Consider the following 22,478-nt stretch of genomic DNA (forward strand, 5'->3'; position numbering starts at 1 on the left):
TGAGAAATAAAGAAGAATGTTTGAACGTTCGGGAAAGTATCTTCAAATCTCATACAGTGCTCCACCAGTGAGAGTCTGTTGGCTTAGTAAAATTATTGATTTATTGAACTGGTAACATCCTTATGCCAGGAACTCTAAGGGCCTCAGTGCTTGCAGCATAACAACAGAAACCTCTTAATTAGCTAAGGTGCTGTGGGAACAGCTGACCTTCGTTGGTTGTATTGTGGAGTCCTCAGATTGCCCCACAGGAGGAAAGGAGACAGACCATTCAGAACTACTCTGGACATGAAGGGGAGGGGACCAGAGACTGTTGTTTTTTTTCTCGTAGCTCATACTGCAGGCTGGGCCCAAAGATTGACTTTTCTTGAGGTGTTGTATTGTTTTTGTTTGCTTTTTGTGAAGGCAGTAGGTCAAGAACTAACATTAATTAGCAGCTTTCCTATTAAGATGAGAAGGTTATAGATTGCTCTTAAAATTAAGCTACCCCAAATCTCCAGTATAGGAGAATTCCAGATCATTTATGTGAATACTCTATCTTCAAGGAAGTAGAATATAACTTTCCACCTGTTAAGAGTAGGCTACCTATAGTGACTTCCTTCCAAAGAGTGTAGTAGTATTCTGTAGTAGAGAAAGGGAGAAAAAGAGCAACTCTACAGTGGAGAAAGTGGACAGATGCTACCTCAACCAGATGGCTATGGTTAACATTGAGAGGTAAGTCATGCTGATAGTGTGCACCCTTGATGTGATGGAATGGCACTGTCTTTGAGACTTCCTCCTCAAAACTCATAATCCCAGTTGTAATCATCAGAAAACATCAGACAAATTACAAGCAAGGAACATTCTATCAAATAACTGATGAGTACTCCTCAACACTGTCAACATCATCAAAAACAAGGAAAGTCTAAGAAACTGTCACAGTGAAGGGGACCCTCAGGAGCCACGACAGCTAAGTGTAATGTGATAGAGAAAGTACGTTAAATAAGGACATTGGAGTGAAGTATGGTCTTTAGTTAATAACTGTCAGTACTGGTTCCTTAATGGTAACAAATGTATCATCCTAATGTACAGTATTAACAGGAGGGGTGAGGAACTCTCTGTACTGTCTTCACAATTTTCTGTAAGTCTAAAATCTAGAAGTTTATTTAAAAATGGCAAAACCAAAAACTAATCTGACCACTCCTAGCTAGCTGTTGACTTTTGCATTAATTTTGATTTCGGGCTATCTGCAGTATTTCTCCAAAACTTAGAGCATTTAATCAGGAGTTGATTTTGTTGTTATAATTCAGTTATCATAAGGTAAGTTTAGTCTTATATTCTTTTAAAAGTATATTAAAACAAAAAGTATATTTCAGAATAAATTTTATCAAGACCAATCTTAAAAAGATATAGTTATGTGAAAGGGAGCCTTTTTTATTTGAATGCCGATGACTTTGAATTTGTGAAAATGGTGAAATGGGTAGATTTGTGTGAAAGGGGTATAAGGGCTAGATTTGGAAGGGGGCTGTTACAGATGTTCAGAGGAAAGGTTATGAAAGTCTATATAAAAGATATTATATAGGAAATAATAGTTTAGTTTTAAAAGGGAAAGTCAGCAGAACAAAGTGAATGCAGGAGTGGGAAGGGAGGAGAGGGTCTAGAATGATTCCCATATTTCTGACTGGGGTGGCTGGTTAAATGATAATAAGAATAACCAAAATCAAGAATACAGGAAGAATTCTTAGGAAGGAGAAAAGGGAAATTTGTATTGTGTACTTCATAGGTCTATAAACTTAGAACTGTAATAACACTGTAATATTGAAGAGCTTTAGACTATACTAAAACATTTTATTACATTCCCTCATTTAGTTCTTACAGAACTCTTTTCATATGACTTTATAGGCCCATAGAGATGACCAACACTAACATTAATAAAAATGTCAAATTATTTTTCATATGATGATGTACCGTTAAGAATTTGAGTCAAAAATCTACATAATTTCTAGTATTTTATTTTAATCCACTAAATGGGGAAGTCCTTACAATTACTGAAAATGAACTAAAGCAAGAATCTTCGGCTTTGTATGAGGTCCGTGAATGGAACTTAGATTCCCTCAAAATTATATGTAAAGATTTTTATGTGCATTTTGGGGGAGGGAATGGTTCCTGGCCTTCCACAGATTTCCAAAGAAGTCTGTCATTCATGGACAGTGATTTTAACTTTAGTAACAACCACTGAAGGCTGTCTTTTAAGTTTTGATTCTCAATATGCCTTGGGTCATTAACCTGTTTGAAAATCTGATAAAAGCTACAAACTTCCAGATATGAGTACAATTTTAGAGATTCGTGGATTCTTTAGAGCGTGTTCTCAGATGTCTTGGACTTCCTATGTGGGATTCATGGACCACTGCCATGAAACAAACATGTTCTGTATCACGTTAGGTCTTAGTTTCATTATTTAGAGACTTAACAATTTCTTTTACACACATTCTTATTCTGCATCTTCAGACTGTTTCTCCATACGTTTAAAATATTTGTTTCAGATTTTTCTCTCCTGTGTGTCCCCTTAGGAAAAACTATCCCAATATGTATCTTACTGTTAACTTCTTGCCCTTTTATACTCTAATGACAGAATTTTAAAAGCTTTTCTGCGTTTACTGCCTTTTTTAGGTATGGGGGAACATTCAATATCTAATACATCTATCAATGTTGTCTGTGCCAAGTCCAGTACTGTTTATAGAAGCCGTTCATTATCTCAGGTGTCAGTCTTTAAAAAAAAAAAAAACAACAACAATTAGTGGACAGATATTAAGGGAAATTTTTCCCAAATTTTTTAAAAATAAAAAAAAATTATTTTTAGATTTTTCCCGAATTATGAGTTTTCCACACAAGATCTTTGTTAGGAGAAGTTACCAGTGAATGGTAAGAAAGTTGCTTCTTATTTTACTTTCCTTTTTGAGGGTAGGCTAGCCTTTTCTTTACAAAGCATGGTTTCTCAGTAATTAGTTCCCCTGATCTTTCCTGGTTTAATCTTTGGTGCTCTTTAGGATAACTTTCTCTTTTTTTGCTTTGGAGATATTTGGTTATCATATTGTAAATTTTAAATATTCGAGTGCCATTTTGTGTGTTTCGATATCAACTAGATTTAGCACTACTAAATGACATATATCAGATTTTTAATCCCACAGAATTCATGATAATCTGCCAGCCACATAAAATTTGTCTTAATTATCACTATTTTTCCCAATTAACTCTTGTTACCTGATTGTTCTTCATTAACTCTTTCATTAATATATACTACTCTAATTGAACCTAAGAGATTCCACAGAGTCAAACGATATCCTTATTAGGGTATATTTCACCTTTGGGTTTTTTCCCTCTCAGAATATTTCCCTTTGTAGCACTCCCATTCTATTTTGATTCTACTCTCCAAACAGTGATAATTTGTTTACCTCTTAAAATGTCAAAGGGCTGTGCATTTGAGATTTAGAAATTTTGAATTTCTGTTTGTCTCTTAAGGGCATAATTTTCTTTAAAGAGGAATATTTTCATTTGATTTTAAGAGTTTTTTGGAATATTTTTTTATAAAGAAAATAATAAGATATATAACTAAATATCAAATTAATATAAATTTGCCTTTCAGCGCAATGCGTGTTTTACTGTCTAAATTACCAAGACCGTGGATTGTGGATGAGAAGAAAGATGATGGTTATACTGCCTTGCATCTGGCTGCCCTTAATAATCATGTAGAAGTGGCCGAACTGTTGGTGCATCAGGTAGGAAAAGCATTTCAGTAATTTTTAACAATTTTGGATCATTGCTAATCATTGATTTATTATTACTTTATCAACTACTTACGGATGAGACAGTTGGATGGCATCACCAACTCTATAGACATGAATTTGAGCAAGCTCCAGGAGTTGGTGATGGACAGGGAAGCCTGGTGTGCTGTAGCCCATGGGGTCGCAAAGAGTCAGACAGGACTGAGCAACTGAACTGAACTACTTACTAGTAGATTACAGTAAAATCCCATGGTGATGCAAATTCAGCTGTAGTATGAACTTAGTCTTTAGTGGTGCTTCAGTGGAGGGAAGTAGTAGTGGGGGTGTGGGTAGGGTGGGTGTGGATTCTTAACACCTCCAGTATTCTCTCTGCACAGCCTTCCTGAGTTGGTCCAACAAAATAGGCATCAGCTTAAAGGGATTTTCCAGATTCACTGCCACTGTTGTGGAAGTGTCACTCAGCTATGTCATCACGAAGCAGTATGTTGATGTCTAAATCAGTGTGGCAAGTTGCTACCAGGTGACACCAGGCTGCAGTTAGGACCTAGGGACTCAGTTCTCAACAACTGCTGGACCCCTTGAATCTGTGTGGATAGCAGGGTAGGCTCACATTAGTTATTTCATTTATCTTAGGAATAAAATACCTCTACATTTTTATGAGCTTAGATTTTGAGGGGAACCTATTGATTACAATTTTATGATGTTTTGGTATATTCAGCAGAATTTTTAAATGCTTCAGACAAGCATATGCCATAGGGAAGCAGTAAAGTTTCCAAAGAATTATCTGTGACTCCTGACTTCAAGGAACTTACAGTCTAGTTAAGAAGATGAAATGGCAGGGAAACTTAGTAGATAGTACATTATGTGTAATTGGGTCTTATATCATAAGATGGACAGTCTATACAAAGACATTTAAAGAAAGAAACAGTTCAAAAGCTAAACTGCCTTTCCCCTGCCATTATAAGCCTTTATTATTAAAGTTAATTCTCTTAGAAGTGTTGTTAACTATGATAAGTTCCTTTTCATCCAAAATCCAAACTACTGACCTAAGCCAGTACCACACTGTCTTGGTTGTGCTTAGTCGCTCAGTTGTGTCCGACTCTTTGCAACCCCATGGACTGCAGCCCACCCGTCTCCTCTTGTCCATGGAAATTCTCCAGGCAAGAATACTGGAGTAGTTACCATGCCCTCCTCCAGGGGATCTTCCCAACCCAGGGATTGAACCCAGGTCTCCTCTATTGCAGGCAGGTTCTTTACCAGCTGAGCCACCAAGGAACCCAAAGAATACTGGAATGGGTAACCTATCCCTTCTCCAGGGGATCTTCCCGACCCAGGAATCTAACTGGGATCTCCTGCATTGCAGGCTGATTCTTTATCAGCTGAGCTGCTAGGGAAGCCCACTGTCTTGGTTACTGTTACTGTTGCTTGGTTACAGTAATCAGTAACTGAAGTAATAACTATAGTAACTATAGTAATCAGTAACTGAAATCAGTTACTCAGTTGGAGTAAGTCCTATAAATTTGTTGTTTTTTCTCAGACCTACTTTAACATTCTAGGTCTTCTGAATTTCCAAATACAATATGAAGACTCACTGATACATTTTCAGGAAGTACTTACTTAAAATGAGCTGATTATGTCTGTGGCTCTGTAATGGAGATTAAAAGGGAGCCGTGTTTGACTCTGTATTGTCCTTTGTCCTGTAACTGTCCTTAGGTGGAATCACCACAGTAAAAATAGTTTTAAATTTGCCATTCTATTTCAGAAAGTTGGCTGTCCCACCACTTCTTCCTGCTATTCACATCTGTTACCATATATTACAAGGTCTAGTCCTTGGAGGGGGCGTGCTCAGCAGCATCCAGTGTTATGGCTTCCTCATAGAGAGCTAGGTTATGTGCTTCCCTCTTGTCACATTTAACTGTAAGCCTTGTTCTTCTTTCAGGGAAATGCAAACCTGGACATCCAGAACGTGAACCAGCAGACGGCCCTCCACCTTGCCGTGGAGCGGCAGCACACCCAGATTGTGAGGGTAACGTGTCTACTAAAGTGAATCTTACCCCTTTAAATTATATGTTGTTAGGCTTCTCTGAAGGCGTAGTTAGAGGTAAAATTATGATTTTAGGCTGGTATTTTAATCAGTTGGATAAAGAGTTTTAATTTCTAATAGGAAAAATCTTAACTCTTATATTCAAAGTTTTTATAATTTTGTTGTCAGGATTTGTAAATTCCTGGAATATTAAATCAGAGAATTTCAAAGTAACATATACATTTTTTTAAAAGTATACTTCCTTTTAATTTTTATAATTGAGAGTGAACTGTAATTAAAGCCTTTGGCTAGACATTTGCCAAACATTTCAAAGAAGCTGGCATATGTAATTTTATATTACTAATCTGGTGATTCCAGATCAAATACTTGAAATGATCTGTTTAAACTTTTTTGTAGAGCAGTGGTTCTTAAAGTTTGGAGGCTGAGCAGCAGCAATAGCATCACCTAGAGCTTTGGCAGAAAAGTAAATTCTTGGGCCCCATCTCAGACCAACCAGAGCAGAACCTCTAAGGGTGGGAACTAGCAATCTCGGGTTTTACAGGCCCCCACGTAATTCTGATGCCGATTTAAATTTGAGAGACCGATCTACAGAGACGTTTTGTATAATCTTTTTGAAGCACAATGAACAAAAAAAGAGCAAAATAGTAATTTGCCAAAACAGGTAGGACTGTATGCTTGAGATTGATTTCTTTGTATGGTGTTTTTCTAAAACTCTGATAACATTTGCGGAAAGGTTAGGGAACTTGTTAAAGCAAAGTTTTATATGTACTGCTTAAAGTATCTGTTGAGGTATATCAATTATGCATTATATGTAAGAGATTGTAACTTAGCAAACATTTCACATTTATAAAAAATTCTCTTGCCAGAAATTCTTCATTTCTCTGATGTTTGGACTTATAACCCTTATAACCACACATTTGGAAAAAAGTGACCACAGGGGATGGAAAAAAATAAATGCATATTTATTTAAATAATAGAAGAATTTTGAGTATTGTGATTTGGTCCTATTGGAAATACTTAAAATATACCAACTCACATATCTGAAATTAAAAGAGGAAAAAAATGTCCTGAATTTCCTCCAGTTATTTTGATCTTAGAGTAGAATAATTAACCTGCATATTGGTTCTTGTTTTTTTCTGCTGTCCCTAGTTCAGTATGTTTGAATAATCAAGCTCATCATTATTTGTAAGCAGTCACAGGGATCAGAGTGGTGGTAAGCAAACACATAAGTTAACTTTCATGGCAGCCCCGTCAGATAGGGCTCTCACACTGTTACTTTAATTTTACTTTTTTTAGCTTTATTAAGTTATAATAGACAGATGGAAATTGTATACATTTAAAGTGTACAATTTCGTATTTTGATCCAGGTGTACATTGTGGAATAATCACTATAATTAAGCTAATTAACATAGCCACCATCACACATAGTTTGTGTATCTGTTTGGTGAGAACAGTTAAAGTCTGCCTTCTCAGCAAATTGTAAGAACATGATACAACACCATGCAAATGGGGGCTCTCCAGAACAAATTCATCTTATGTAACTGAAACTTTGTTACTTTAGATGTATTATAATTTCTTGTGGGTGGAATACTTAGGAAAAAGAGACATTTTTCTCTTCTAGCTTTTGGTCCGTGCAGGTGCCAAGTTAGATATTCAGGATAAGGATGGGGACACTCCTCTGCACGAAGCCCTGCGGCATCACACTCTGTCTCAGCTGCGTCAGCTTCAAGATATGCAGGATGTGGGGAAGGTTGATGCTGCCTGGGAGCCATCCAAAAACACGGTGAGCAAAGATAATCGTCACTTCTGTGCCAGGAGGAGCATATTTTAATGCAAGGTCTTATATTTATGGCTCATAGAACCTGCATCTGATCAGATATTTCATCAAAAGTACAAATGTAGGAATTTAGTTTATGAGCTAAACACTAGTCAGTACTGACTGTATTGTTTGCATTCTTACCAAAAGTTGTTTGGTTCTCCTTACGCAACTTAAGCCATTCAAGCAGGAGTGCTGTGGTGTCTTGTTGTGGTTTGGGGTTGCATTTCCTCATGACTACTGGTATTGAACATCTTTTCATTTGCAGGTTTACCACCCATATATATTTGACAAAGCTGTCACTTAAGACCTTAATTTATTATGTTGTTGAACTGTTTTCTTACTACCAGTCTGAATCAAGTTCCGTATCAGATATGCGATATGCACATACATTCTCCCAGTCTGTGGCTTGTCTTTTCATTCTTTTAACGGTATTGTTTGAAGCAATAGTTTTTTTTTTTTTTTTTTTTTTTGTCTTCAGACTTTAAACTTTTTATTTTGAATCCGCGTTATAGCCAGTCAACAGTGTTGTGGTGGTTTTAGGTGAACAGCAAAGGCGCTCAGCCACACCTAGACATGTATCCATTCTCCCCCAAGCCCCTCCCCCTCCAGTCTGGTGCATGACATTGAGCAGAATTCATGTGCTATACAGTAGGTCCTTGTTGGTTATCCATTTTGAACATAGCTGTGTGTACATGACCTTCCCAAACTCCCTAAGTATTCCTTCCCCCCAGCAACCAGAAAATTTTCTAAGTCTATGAGTCGAAAAATAGTAATTTTAATGAAGTCTGATTTAGCAATTTTTTCTTTTATTGTTTGTGTCCTGAGAAATCTTTGCTAAATCTAAGGTCACTAAGGTTTTTTCCTGTTTTGTACTAGAAGTTTATAAAGTTTGAACTGTTACATTTAGGTCTGTGATTGATTTTGAGTTAATTTTTATATACACAGTATGAAGTATGGGTCATCTTTTTTTGCTTGTGGATATCATCACTCCAGTCCCATTTGTTGAGAAGGCTATCTTTTTCTACTGAATCGCTTGTTGTGCCTTTATCTAAAATCAGTTCTCTTCTGTTACTCTGTGTCTTTAGCTCTGTAATGCCAATGTACTGTCTTGATTACTGTAGCTTTATAATAAATGTTGAGGTCAGTCCAACTTTCTTCCTGTTTTTCAAAGTTGCTTTACAATTCTAGGTCCTTGACCTTTCCGTATGAATTTTAGAATCATTTTTAAGAATGTAAAAGGATTCTGAGACCAAAGTATTTGCTAATTGCTGCCTGTCTTTCTGTATGATCATGGGTAAATACTCTAACTCCTATGTGCCTTGTTTTTCTCATTTTAAAATGAGGGGAAGGGAGTAACTACCTCCATAAGGTTGTAAGGATTAAATGAGTTAGTTCATGGAAAGTGCTTAAAATAGTTCTTAGTCCACTGTAGATGCTCCATCAGTGTTAACAGTTATTATGACTATTTTCACACACGATGTGAGTCAGTAGCTCGGATGACAGTAGAACCTGATTTGTCTCATTCTCCACTTTGTGTCTTAATTCCTAGTTCTTGGTTCTTTTCTCAGTTATCTCTCCCCTTATTGTTTCAAGTTGGTTGCTAACAGCTCCAGGGCCAAGTTGTTAGAAAAGGTAGTACTGTTTCCTCAATATCTAAATCAGAAGTTCCATTCTTGAGTCTTACGGGCTTTAATTAACTTGATTTACATTATGTGTCACCCCTGAACTAAGCACAGATGAAGTGGGTATCTGACTGATTTGGACCATCTTTGGTTCACTTCTGAACCCGGAGGATGGGTCAGTCCTCATACTGTACACCTGAGGACACGGGGTGAGTGAGGGGGGAATGATACTAGGACTGTGCCCCGTAGGTGTCCTCACGTCTCTGTAGTGTGTATGCTCCTTCCAGACATTTTCTTATTCACACATACGTATTCATACATACATGCATACATATATACGCAAGCACACACACACACGTATGTATGTATGTATATTTGGTGATAAGAAATGATAACAGATTCCTAAAGGAAAATAATGACTCTTTTCATATGATTTCAGTTAATAATGGGACTTGGTACCCAGGGGGCTGAGAAGAAGAGTGCGGCATCTATTGCCTGTTTCTTGGCTGCTAACGGTGCTGACCTTAGCATCCGAAATAAGAAGGGTCAGTCGCCACTTGATCTCTGTCCTGATCCAAGTCTCTGCAAAGCCTTGGCAAAGTGTCATAAAGAAAAAGTCAGGTTTGTATTATTTATTTTTATAAAACCTAATATTCTGTACATAAAATATTCTGTACGTAAAGTGTCATGTCGTTTCACAATTAAGGACTTGGTTCTTGTCATTAAACATTTTAGTAGTTGTCCCTTGAACTTTGTACTTTCTTTCTTTTCGTAAATTTATGTATAGTGATGAAATGACACCTCTTTGGAATCCATACATAGAGCTGTGTTACAGGGAAATTAATGTAATGAAGTATTTTTTTATTGAAGTATAGTTGATTTACAATGTTATTTTCTGATGTACAGCAAAGTGATTCATGTATACATATATATACATATTCTTCCATTATGGTTTATTACAAGATACTGAATATAGTTACTTGTGCTATATAGTAGGACCTTGTTTATTTTATATTGAATATGTAGTAGTTTGTATCTGCTAATCCCAAACTCCTCTAATTTATCCTTTCCCTACTCCTTTCCCCTTTGGTAACTGTAAGTTTGTTTTCTATGTCTGTTTCTATGTCTGTTTTGTAAGTCAGTTCAGATTGTATCATATTTTAGAGTCCACATAAGCGATAGATGATATTTGTCTTTCTCTGATTGACTTTGCTTACTGTGATAATCTCTAGGTTCATTCATGTTGCTGCAAATGACATTCTTTTTTTTATGGCTAAGTAGTTGTATATAGAGGTATATACATATCTTTAAGTATATTCTTAAGGAATGTAAAATTCTATTAGAGAAAGACAATGTATCTAAAAATATATGGATAAAGGCACCGTAATTACTGCAATAATAACTTAAACACTGGGGTGCAGGGGAAATCACTTTGTGAACGTGTGAGCGTGCGTTTCCCTGAGTCTCTGAAGGTTGTAGTAGAAGCAGTGTGTCCCTTTTCTGTTGCTGTGGTTGGTTGTGCATATGTATTTCTGTGTCGTGGATATATATTTATGGGTGTGTTCTGGCTTTCTGTAATAGAATCTTTATGCTCCTTAAGGATAAATTTAAAGAAATGTCAAAACAGCAGCTGCAGTGACCTATTTTTCACAGTTCCCTGTCTGTCGTGGACTCTGATGATGCTTCCTCTGACTGTAGTTAGGGCAACTAACATGGGCTCTAGTTAGGATTTTTGTTTTATTCCTATGTCCTGTGTCTTCCTCAGCTGGTTCTGTATAGATAAAAAAAGATTCTGAGTGAAACTGTTCATGTTAGTTTTTTTTTAAGCTAGTGTATTTGACTTCTGTGTTAGAAGATTCACCCTTTTTTATTGGGTGAGGATTTGTTCATTGAAATTTGAATTGTGCTATATGTACTAAAAAAATGCAGAGAGGTAGAAGAATGTAATATATACAGTGTTTCATATACAGATGATAAGGCTTAGTTTTTAAACATAACTCAAGTTTTTATGCAAACGAATGATGCTCTAGATGTTTTAAAACATTTTAATTAATGAATTTCTGACAGATATTCTGATAGGTTTGATTAGAATTATTTTCTTTTATTAGTGGTCAGGTGGGCTCCCGAAGTCCTTCTATGATCAGTAATGACTCTGAAACCTTAGAAGAGTGTATGGTGTGCTCCGATATGAAGAGAGACACTCTATTTGGCCCGTGTGGGCATATTGCTACCTGTTCTCTGTGTTCGCCACGAGTCAAGAAATGCCTCCTCTGTAAAGAGCAAGTTCAGTCCAGGACCAAGGTAGTATGTTTTTCATACAGTGTTTTATTATTGTTTGATCTCTGAGACTACAGTTAATGATAAATAAGATTATATGATGCCGTGTGTCTGTTTTAATTTTGTTCTTCCTAAGCAGGATCTAAACATGGGAATGTATTATTTATACATTTATCAAGACACCAGTTGAAACATGTAAACTACACTATTAGTTAAAAATAAAAGTTGTCTACTATTTTACTTTCAGAGTCTCTTATCACCTAAAGATGTGTTTAATTCCACTTTGTGGTTTTAGTTACTTGTATATTACACCTTTTTTGAGCGCATGAAATGTTTTGTATTCCTCTTTGTAGACGACCAGTTGATTTTTTTTTCAGTAGAATATCACATAGTCTGGATTTATTTGATTGTGTTATCATGGTGTTCTTTGTTTCTATATCCTTTGTATTTCTTTGAACTGGAAGTTAGATCTCACAGCTTGATTAGTTTCAACCTAGACATTTTTGGAAAGAAAACTTTGTAGATAATGCTACTCGTTTGATATTGTGTCCCAGTCTTCATTAGGCAGATGAAGTCTGGTAATCCTGTAATTCTTTATGGCCAAATTCTGTATCTCTGAACTTTTTATCTCATCTGACTCCTTTTGTTTTTTGAGTAACAGATTCTTTTCTGAGTTTCTGGTTTCTTTCTTTTTTCCCCATGTAACTTAGTGCTTTATCATCTTACTCAGTTTATGAAATAATTGATTTTCTTTAGTTTTTCTTAATGTGTGTATATGTAAAGTGAGGTTTAAGTTTCTTACAAATAATCTTTCAAAGTGAGTAGCTTAAATCAAAAGATACTTTGGTTTTCTTTGGCTTCGTTTATGAAGGTTATACTCTTTTCTCGTTCCCTTGTTCTTTTTATTTTTCTCTAGATATTTCCTAAGCTATACATTAACATTCATTATTAGAAACAAGTTGGCACTAATTCTCATGATGAACTAGCTGGCAGTGACTTGAAAGGTGAAACCTTGCCAGTGCTTCTTGCATTTTCATAGGGCTTCTTCTAAGACTGTATGTTTTTTGTGATTCAAATGACTATATCATTGGTAAAATTTTAGGCACAGGAAAAAGTTCCAGGAGTTATTTTTGGGTGAAAGGTATTAGATTAACATATGTGATGGTTTAACCTGTTTATAAAGGGGAGGAGGATATACTGGCAGCACTCACTGTATGCCAGGCACTGTGTTGGCATTTCAGATGTATTATGTTGGTATCAACCCTGCTTTAATAAATTAATGTGAATCGCTTTACTTGGTATTTGTAATTTGCTTTAGTTACCTGCTGACAGAGTAACAGTTTGGGAAAGAATCTGAAAGGATGAAAATTTAAGTAATTCTCTTGTTTTTAGATTCTGTGTATTCTGCTGTTGTGCTTGAAACTTTTTGTTAGATTAAACCCTATTTCAAAAATGTTTCTTGAGCACTTGTTTTCTAACCAAGTGAGAGATGTATATGATCGTTCCCTGCTATAAATTAGTAATCTCTTGACAAACTATGACTTACCAGTAAAAGCTACTCTTGTGTATAGGGACGTCACCAGTGCTGTAAGACAGATGTGAAGTGAGTTCAGATCCCAGGGTTGTGTAAACCGGAGTCTCATCTTGTAACTCTTATTGATCCTCTAGTCGCTCTGGTGTTTTCAGTGGAAAAAACTGAATCTCAAAGAAGTACACTGACACTTGGGTCTTGAACTCAGTTTTCTTGATTCTTAAGTCCCTGCTCTTTCCTCTGTGTTATGATATACAAACAAAATTAAAAACGGTGTCCACAAGAGAGGGTTGATAGAACAGGAAGGTAGAAAGGAAGGAATGTGTTGTTACTCCTTTTTAGCCCAGTCCTGAACTCCAGGAATCAGAAAGCTTTCTGTTTGTATTTTAAGTTACGGAATTTTCATTCCCGTGCAAAAGTACGAAAACTTACACATACCCTCCCAAGAGGTTTGTCGAGTTGGTTGTGGAACCTTTGAATATAAGGAAATAGTGACCCCAAGTGGCTAAAGGATCATGAACATCTTCATGAAGATAAATTGTAAAACTATTATTTGGATGAGGAAGAATAAATGAGCTTGGTCTGTTTAGCAATTAAAGAAATACAAATGTGAAATTATGAACTATTATTAACCATTCTCATCAAATTAGCAAAAACAAACTTCAAAAATTGCTAGCCAGGGAAGTGGGAAATGAGTACTCTCTTAACACTGCATTTGGCTGAATCACTGGGTTCACTTTTTTTTTTTGAGAGACCATCCTGACAATATATATACAAACCTTTACAATAAACATGCTTTGATATAGTAATTCCACTCCTGGGTATGTAACCTGGGGAGAAAATCCAGAAGGGGTAACATTTATGCTTGGAAAGCTCTTTTTAAAGAGCTAATAGCTGAATGGGTAAGTGATTATTATATTGGTTTGCTAGATTATTTTAACGTCTTTATAAACAATTCAGATACACAGACAGTTGTGTTGGGAATCAACACATCTTTTATATAGTGACGAGCAGAGAATCATCATGTGTTAGGCACTGATTGTATATTAAGCGTTGAACTAAACACTTTACGCATAGTATCTAGTTTATTCTTTTTTTTTCAACTGCCACATTTTAATGTTTGGCCAGTATTTAGCACATATAATTCCTACAATATTTATATGAAGATACCCCTTACGTAGAGATGGCTGAATCAGTCAGAATTCTAGCTGCTGATGTTTGGGATTTTCATTTCTTCTTTCACCCAGATTGTGCCTGCTTTTCTTTTTAGCTTACTAGCCAGTAGATAGCTAACGTGCACACCTTTGAAACTTACCATGGTCCTCACTCCTTCCTTTAGAGAAAGGAAAGACTTTCTTGGGTGCTATGAAAAATATACCTGTCTCCAGGGTATGGGTCCCTTAGCCACTTTTCCAGAGTCTTCCTGTTTTTGCTCCCCTTCCTGTGGTTGTGCTGGTGCACTGCATTGTGTTAGCAGCTAGGGGACTTAAGGTTATCGTTCCCTTCTTTGTAGTCAGATCTTGAACAGGCCTAAAGCCTGGATGTGTAATTGTAGACTTGGAAAGACCACCCTGGTCTTGCATCTTATAAGCTGTAGGAGACTGAAATTTGTTTCTTTCAACTGTTTTAAATCAAGTTAGAAGCTTAGCAGATATCTTAGATTTCTTCTTGTCTATTCTGTACATTTTATTAGTTTCCAAGTCTTCTTAAATATTTCTAATAACTCTTTCTGCTCCTCTGTCTTATTCTGTCTTACTTCAGATGTCCACCGCCACTGCCCCCCCCCCATCTGATAGTTAGAACTGTCGTAGGGTACACCTGAATAAGGGCCACCTAACTCCTCTCCCTGTCTTCTAATTGACTCTTCCTACCTTGTGAAGAAGGATTGTTCTTTATTGTTCAGAGTTTTTAAAAGCTTCATCTCCACAGTGTTAGGTAACTTGTTAGTACTGGAGCTGGAATTGGAATCCAGGAACATTAAGATTCTGACCAACCATGTCTTACTGCTTCCCATGACGTTACTATGTCCATAGCAAGGTCTAAGTTGGGAAGGTCCAATATTCGGTTGTTCAGGTGAAGAGGTGATCAGTGAACAGTATTGTTAAGTGACACAAGTAGGGGTGAATGTGTGTCAGAAGGAAGGAGGATGAGTGAAAGGTGAAGGTGGAGCCAAGGGTGGTGGGCAGGTGGGGGTCAGAGAACCAGAGCAAGCTTAAGAAATCATTATACACGCAGAACGCAGATTAAGTGGAGAAGAGGAAGAAAAACAGGGAAATCATGATTACTCTGTGGAGGGCTCTGGCTTTAGAGATCAGGGGAAAGACTAGTTCAGAGCTCTGGGCTTCAGCCAGTGGCTGGGGGGAGGGTCCATGTTCTGGGAAAGGATGTGCTAGGTGGCAGTCCTCAGATGTGGGTCAGTAAACCCCTCCCTCCTCCTCCTCAAGCTTTAGCAGTCTGGCTAATCTGGTTAGATTTTTATGAATGTTAGAAATCTATCTTATCTCAGTCGTTTGTCCTTTTAATGTTTCTTTCAAAAGTAGTTTAAGCACAAAAGAAAACTGAAGTCTAGTCTGTTCTCCCTGACCTTGGAGGAAGTGGAATTTTCGGTGTCATTCTTTCAGACAGGTAGGGAGACTGAAGTGGAACGAGGCCAGCTTAGCTGAGGTGTTTAAAAAAAATGTGAGAATAAGTGACCAAGAGACTAGATCGAGGACAGAGGAGAAGCCTGTGGTAAATTCCTCTGTGTGGAAGTGTTTCCTTACAGAGGAGCAATGCATTTGGATACAAAAGGAGCTGTTAGAGTCACTCAGTTTATTTGTGGATGTTCACGCTTATGCTGTACCCTCTTTTTCACAGATTGAAGAATGCGTGGTATGCTCTGACAAGAAAGCAGCTGTTCTTTTTCAGCCGTGCGGACACATGTGTGCTTGTGAGAGTAAGTAGCCCAAATAGAACTTCCTCAGAATTATCATAAAAATAGAAAGCGAAGCAAATTATATCTTTGAATTTTTTAAAAAAGTAACTCACAAACAGAGGTGTTGGTAGCCTTTGAGACTCCCCATTTGTACTCAGTACAGATGTCACCACTCTCCCTCCTTAGTCCCAAGTGTTAGCGAAAGCTGGATGCACTGCATTCCCCCAGCTCAACTTTTTATTTCATTTATGTGTGAGCATAAATGAAATAAAATGACCTCTTTGTTTCCAAAAATGAACGTTGAAACATTTAGTATGGCCTTTTTCCACGTATAAAATGAACACGTCTGCATTTGTCTGCACCTTTGTGGAGCCTCTCCTGTGTACACTCTCCACTGCTGAACCACTCACAGCAGCCATTTGGGGCGATAATTTCTGGCTTTCTTAACCTTCCTTAACCTCTATGTCAAGAGAGCTTATAGAAATCTTTTCTTTATGGAGGTAATATTAAAATTTAAGAGGCGTTTTAACCTTTGCTTTTATATATCTCTCTTGTTCTTTGCAAGTTAATATATTTAGTATTAATGTTCTCCCTTTTAATTTTTACTTGTCAGTGAAAGATTTTAAACATGTTTAACAGTTTGTACTTAAATGGGCCCAAGCTAAAACATGGTGTTTCCTCTTATGAAATAGTTCAGTCACTTAGGTGTTGGTTTTTAATATAAAATCTGACTAAAGTAAAAAACTGTGTGATAGATTAATCTCATTGGCACAGATTTGCTTCAAGCATTGGTTGTTTTTTTTTTTTTTTTGGCCGCTTGTCAACTAAGAAATGATCAAGGTTTTCTGCTGTAACATTCTGCTCCAAGTTAATTGTTTCTGTTTACCAGAGACTGGTATAATGGCTATTATCAGCTGTCAGAGGGCAAGAAAAAAGAGAATTCTGTCTTAAGTAAAAGAGCTCAGGTTATGCAAGTTTTCATAGCCCGGGAGTTAGCCAACATTTTCTGTAAAAGGTAAACTAGAAAACATTTTTGGCTTTGTGGGCACTGTGATTTCTGCAGTAACAACTCAGCCCTTTCCAGCTGCTTGCTTCTGTCATTGTAGCGCACGAACAGCCTTAGACAACATGTAAGCAAATGGGTGGGACTGTTTTCCATTAAAACTTTATTTATAAAAGCTTAGTGACCAGTTGGGTTTGGCCTGCAGTCTGTGGTTTGCTGACCCTGTCATAAAGCTGGTTATAGTTAATAGTTGGTAATATGGACTCTAGAGCCTTAGTGTAATATTTTCCCTCAGGAGTTCCCCAAAGTTTTTACATTATTTTTGCTTTAGAATATAATGAGAACAACTGCTGATTTTATTGCGTTCTTAATTTGTGCCAACTATTGTAATCTCTTTTTGAGTATTTCCTCATTTATTTTCATAAGAAACCTAAAAAGTAGATTGCTTTTTCCATTTTACAGATATATTGTTATTGGTAAACATATATTTGCTAGAGAAGCTGAAATTGCGGGGAAGAAAATGTCCCTTTCTCAAGGAATATATAGTACAGCAGGTGGTCCAGTCTCCACAGCACAGTAATCAAGGAAGGAGAAGTTACAGCCCTTTGGACAGGCTGAAGAAAGATTTTATATCAATAATATAACAACCTAACTTAATAGTTACAGGAATTTGAAATAACTTGTTGCTCAGTTGCTAAGCTGTGTCTGACTCTTTGTAACACCATGGACTGTAGCCTGCCACACCCCTTTGTCCTGCCTTATCTCCTGGAGTTTGCTCAAATTCCTGCCCATTGAGTTGGGGATGCTATCTATTTGAAATAATAGTGGCTACATATTACATACTCAGGCTGTTAAATTATAAACTCAAGAGAAAAAAGTCTGCCCTCAAATTGAAGACAAATCCCAAACCAGTTGTCTGCTAGCAATAGCTCCTACCTGGTTCATCTTGCCTAGGCCAGCATCTGACCCATCTCTTTTTAGGCCTTGGCAGAAGATCAACCTTGACAGAGCATCTGTCCACCAGCATCAGCACTGTTGAGAGTCTATGACCCCCTTGTCCACACTGGTGATTTTATGCTTTGTTAAGGTTTACTATCATATCATAAAGATACCCTGCCACAGTTTTTGTTATTTTTCCTGTTTTTGAATTGACAAAGACACTTGGTACCATAGGCTAAGATATGGAGTACACTTTTCATAATAAATGCTAATGGGAAAGGTTGTGTTGAAGCACTGTGTATTGTTTTATAATTAATTAATAACTTTAGGTGTAACATTAATAGTCCATAACATAGAATTGTGCCTGAGAATGTCTTCTTTGAATGGGAAAGCATTCTACCTCTAATATAGAGGTATTAGAAAGATAGTCCATTATGATGAATTGTCCTGACTGCTAACATTAAAAAAGTAGTCACTAAGCAATTTCCTTGTTAGATTGCATCAATTTGATAGGAGGAAGAGAATTGTATAGTATATTTTAGGAATTTAAGAGACTAGTGATAAAATACTTACAAAAGAAAGTAGTCTTTAAAAATATCATGCTGGCAGCCTTATAATTCTTGTTGCAGTAGTTAAATTCATGAAAGGTCTCTCCCTCCTTTATTCTTAAGCCTTAAGATCTTGAAATATTTATGTTACATATTTAAAAAAAATTTTGAACCTTCCCCTCAGTTTATTCCAGTGTATTAGAAAATGCCGTTATTTTCATAATGATGAGCTTTCTACTCTAGAAGCTACCAGTGAAAAATATGCTTTCTTCGGTGGGTAACATCTTGAGAAGGTAGAACTGTGTATTGCTGTAACTTAGTGTTTATCTCACTGTTAAATGAGTGGAGGGAGGCACCCCTGTTGACGTTTTCTTCTGTGAGATGCGTTGTGTTGCCATTTGCAGACTGTGCCAGCCTGATGAAGAAGTGTGTGCAATGTCGGGCAGTAGTTGAGCGAAGAGTGCCCTTCATCATGTGCTGTGGAGGGAAAAGTGCAGAGGACACCACGGACGATATCTGTGAGTGGGTTTCTTACTTTGCTGGGACTTTCACAGACACACCTTCTCCTAGCGCGCTGTACTGTTTGCTTGTAACACAAGGTGTGTGACTCGAATCTACAAGGAACAGGTGCACTTAGGAAACCGGAAATTGTATTTTTCTAACTTGTAATATTTTGGAGCTTTAAGCATTAGTCTTTTTAAGGAAGTATCCATGTGTGTTTTATAACAAAGTATTGTTGTGTTCTTAAAGATACTTTAACTATTTTTAAGATGAAATTTATTGTGTCTCAGGGCAGGAGGATATCATATTAAAAATTATTTTTTCAGTTTACACATGTATTAACCTTATTCCTTTATGTAATAGGTTTACCTAGTGTGTTTAATTATTTTATGAAATAGTCATTATTTGTGACAGAGTAACTATAGATAAATGGAAGTGTAACCCAGTGAATAGTGGAAAGATGAAAAGTAAGTTATTTACCTTCAACCTTCTGTACAGTTGACCCTTGAACATCATAGATTTGCACTGCCAGGGTCCACTTAAATGTGAATCTTTTTTTTTGGCCACACCACATGGCTTGTGGAATCTCAGTTCCCCAACCAGGGATTGAATCCAGGCCACAGCAGTGAAAGCCTGGAATCCTAACCACCAGGCCACCGGGGAACTCCCAAAACTTGGATATTTTTTAGTAGTAGATACTACGGGACTACATGGTTCGTGTGTGGTTGGTCGAGTCCAGTAATGTGAAGAAACTGTGGATTTGGAGGCCTGCTGTAAGTTATTTGTTGATTAACCCTTGTGTTGTTCAAGGGTCACCTGTAGCATAGCGGTATAAACATAGTTTTCATCTCTGCACGAGATTACACTGGATGGTCTCTTTGATTTCTTTGTTCTGTGTGGGATGAGGAATAACGTTAGTGTAGCCACTTTGTTTTTATCCCCAGTAGAGCAGGGTAAAAATCCTGGGGACAGATTAACCAGAGTAAAAGTCCAAGTATCTAGAGAATAGGAAAAGTGAGGTAAAAAATTTCCCTCCATTGAGTAGGTATCATGGACCTACCTTTCTTTCACAAAGTTCCTCATCTCGGATCAGCAGCAACAGGAGAGCCTTGGAAAACCCAGAAGTCTCTTTGTAGCGTGGATTATTGTCCGCCTGAGTTAAACATAACTAGAAATTAATGTGTAAACCTATTTCTTTTTGAAGATTATAAATGAAGAAGTTTAACATGAATGTCACTGCTGTATCCGTTGTCCACGTGGGAAAAAAGTTTTTTAAGAGTATTCAAATAATAGTATCATGTTTTTAATAAATAAAAGTAATAATTTTGAAATTAAAAAATCATTTTTGCTTCACAACAGTCATAACACTGATTCTTTGTGTGTGGGATTCTTTATTTTAGCCAGTGGGAATATTCCGGTGCTGCAGAAGGACAAGGATAATACCAACGTCAATGCGGACGTGCAAAAGCTGCAGCAGCAGCTACAGGACATCAAAGAACAGGTAACGGCGCTTCTCCACAGTGAAGAGCGACTCCCAAGAGCGCCAGTGCATCCTGTTCTAAAAAAGTACTAGCATTGTCCATAGCAAGCGTGGTCATATTAGTGTGTCACTTGTGGTATTTGCATATTTGCAGTCAGCAAGATCTGATTAGAAGATTTCTTCAGGTGCTTGACAAACTAGGAGATGCACCACACCCAACATGAGAATATGCTCCGTCACACGTTTCCTGCCTGTCAGATTGAGGGGGGGATGTTAGAAACTGTCAGTATCGAGTGTTCAGGCAAAGTACATAGCAGCCGCAACTCACACAGTGCTGATGGGAATATTAATTAGTAAAAACACTTTGGGAAAGTTTGTCATCATCTCATAAAACTAAATGAGATTTTGTTTGGGGATGAAAACTTGGAAAAAATAATCACACAGATAGTGTTTAAAATCGAAGGATGGTGGTTGGTTTTGGCTGGGACATGGGGGCAGTTTGATGAGTAGTGATGGTTCCGTTTCATGACCTAAGTTATTTACTTACATTTGATCAGTTTGTGAGCTTTTATTAAACTGTACATTATGACCTGTCCACATTTCTCTATAGATGTGATACTTCAGTGAAAAAGAGAAAAAGATACACACACACACCCTCCATAAGAAAAGCAAGGGAAAGATAAATGTTAAATTCAGAAACGTCATTATCAGTGAGGGTTGGGGAGGGCATATTCATGCCTAAGCTCGGTGGTGGTTATTTGTTTCTTTATATATTATATACACCAACAGAAGTACTCTTTCATATCTGCTTAATATTTAACAAAAGCAACATTAAAATGAAGATGTTACCTAAAACTTACAGGTTCTGGTTTAAAAAAAAAAGTCTTTTTTTCCCTCTTATCTTACCGTTTGACCCAGCAATTAAATCTGATTTAATTCAGAGGGTTGAGCAGGAAGGGTATTCTTTGGTTGGCAGTCACATCAGTGCTGCCGTGCAGTTGTGCAGAGTTCCACTCTTGTCTTTTCTGTCTGAAGTTTTTTCTTTCTTAGATAATCTTTATGTCCATATTTCATCACTAAAGTATTTAAGTAGCTAAAGCTCATTTTCTGTGGCATGTTGAGGTTTCTTACCCCTTCAAGGTTACCAAGAGAAAGCATCTGAATAAGTCTCTTTAAATTTTAAACCTCCAATCTCTCTCTTACCCCAATGTCTCTTTAAAAAACAAAGATTTATTTTATATGCCATTAAGGCTATATTAATCCAAAGTAACTTACCCTGGACTGCACAGATGTGTTTACTTTTGGAAATAAGAGTTATTAATTAACTACATAAACCTCTGGGAAGTTTAATGAAAAAGAAACTATTTTAGTTTTAAAAAGCTGCTTTGGCTTTTTAAAATAAAAACTGATTTTTCTATCCCTTTTCTTCTCAAAACTTCGAAGATAAATGTGAAAGTTTACCTTGGAAGAATGGAGCCAGCAAGTGAGACTGTAGTTCTTTTTTTCTATTGGTTTTCTTCACGATGATTTCTGATATTGTCAGAGTTGGTAATACATTTTCCTATAGGCTTTAGGCCTGATTTATTAATCTGGACATTTTTATTTAATTATTTCATTTCTGTGTTATTTGGGAAAGGTATAATTCAGAATGAAGTATTAAGATATATAATGTTTTTATAAACATACAATGTACTTTGTGAGTCTGTGATTTTTTTTCTAGAAAATTTCATAGAAATATACTCCTGAATTCTTCTAAGTTGATGAAGTTACATTTAGCAATAGCTAAGGTTAATTGTTTTTAACCAGAGGGTCTATACTGAAGGCAGTGCAGTGCAGCTTCACATCTAAAAGCAGGAGCTCTGGGGCCACATGCACCCGAGCTCACATTCTGGCTCGTCTTTAGCATCACTAAGCCTCAGTTTCCTCTTTTGAAGTGAGAGTGATACAAGCTTTGGGCCTGGATCACATCTAGCATCGTGCTTGGCGTGTGTGTATGTTCTTAGCAATATCCCCCACTGCTTCCTGCAATACACTGTGTAATT

The 22,478-nt window shown here is 36.9% G+C and overlaps 1 protein-coding gene across 1 annotated transcript in view; it reads left to right on the forward strand.

Annotated features, from left to right (window-relative positions):
- MIB1 (mindbomb E3 ubiquitin protein ligase 1) overlaps nt 1-22,478 on the forward strand; it is a 95,458-nt gene that overhangs the window by 67,242 nt on the left and 5,738 nt on the right. Inside the window, exons 13-20 of the mRNA XM_010828915.1 lie at nt 3,620-3,752; nt 5,698-5,784; nt 7,424-7,585; nt 9,683-9,864; nt 11,352-11,544; nt 15,908-15,986; nt 18,860-18,973; nt 20,357-20,457. Coding sequence (XP_010827217.1) covers nt 3,620-3,752; nt 5,698-5,784; nt 7,424-7,585; nt 9,683-9,864; nt 11,352-11,544; nt 15,908-15,986; nt 18,860-18,973; nt 20,357-20,457 — 1,051 coding nt within the window. The remainder of the gene's footprint in view (nt 1-3,619; nt 3,753-5,697; nt 5,785-7,423; nt 7,586-9,682; nt 9,865-11,351; nt 11,545-15,907; nt 15,987-18,859; nt 18,974-20,356; nt 20,458-22,478) is intronic.

The sequence above is a fragment of the Bison bison genome, unplaced genomic scaffold (genome assembly GCF_000754665.1).
Source record: "Bison bison bison isolate TAMUID 2011002044 unplaced genomic scaffold, Bison_UMD1.0 scf7180017864498, whole genome shotgun sequence".
NCBI classification, from domain to species: Eukaryota; Metazoa; Chordata; class Mammalia; order Artiodactyla; family Bovidae; genus Bison; species Bison bison.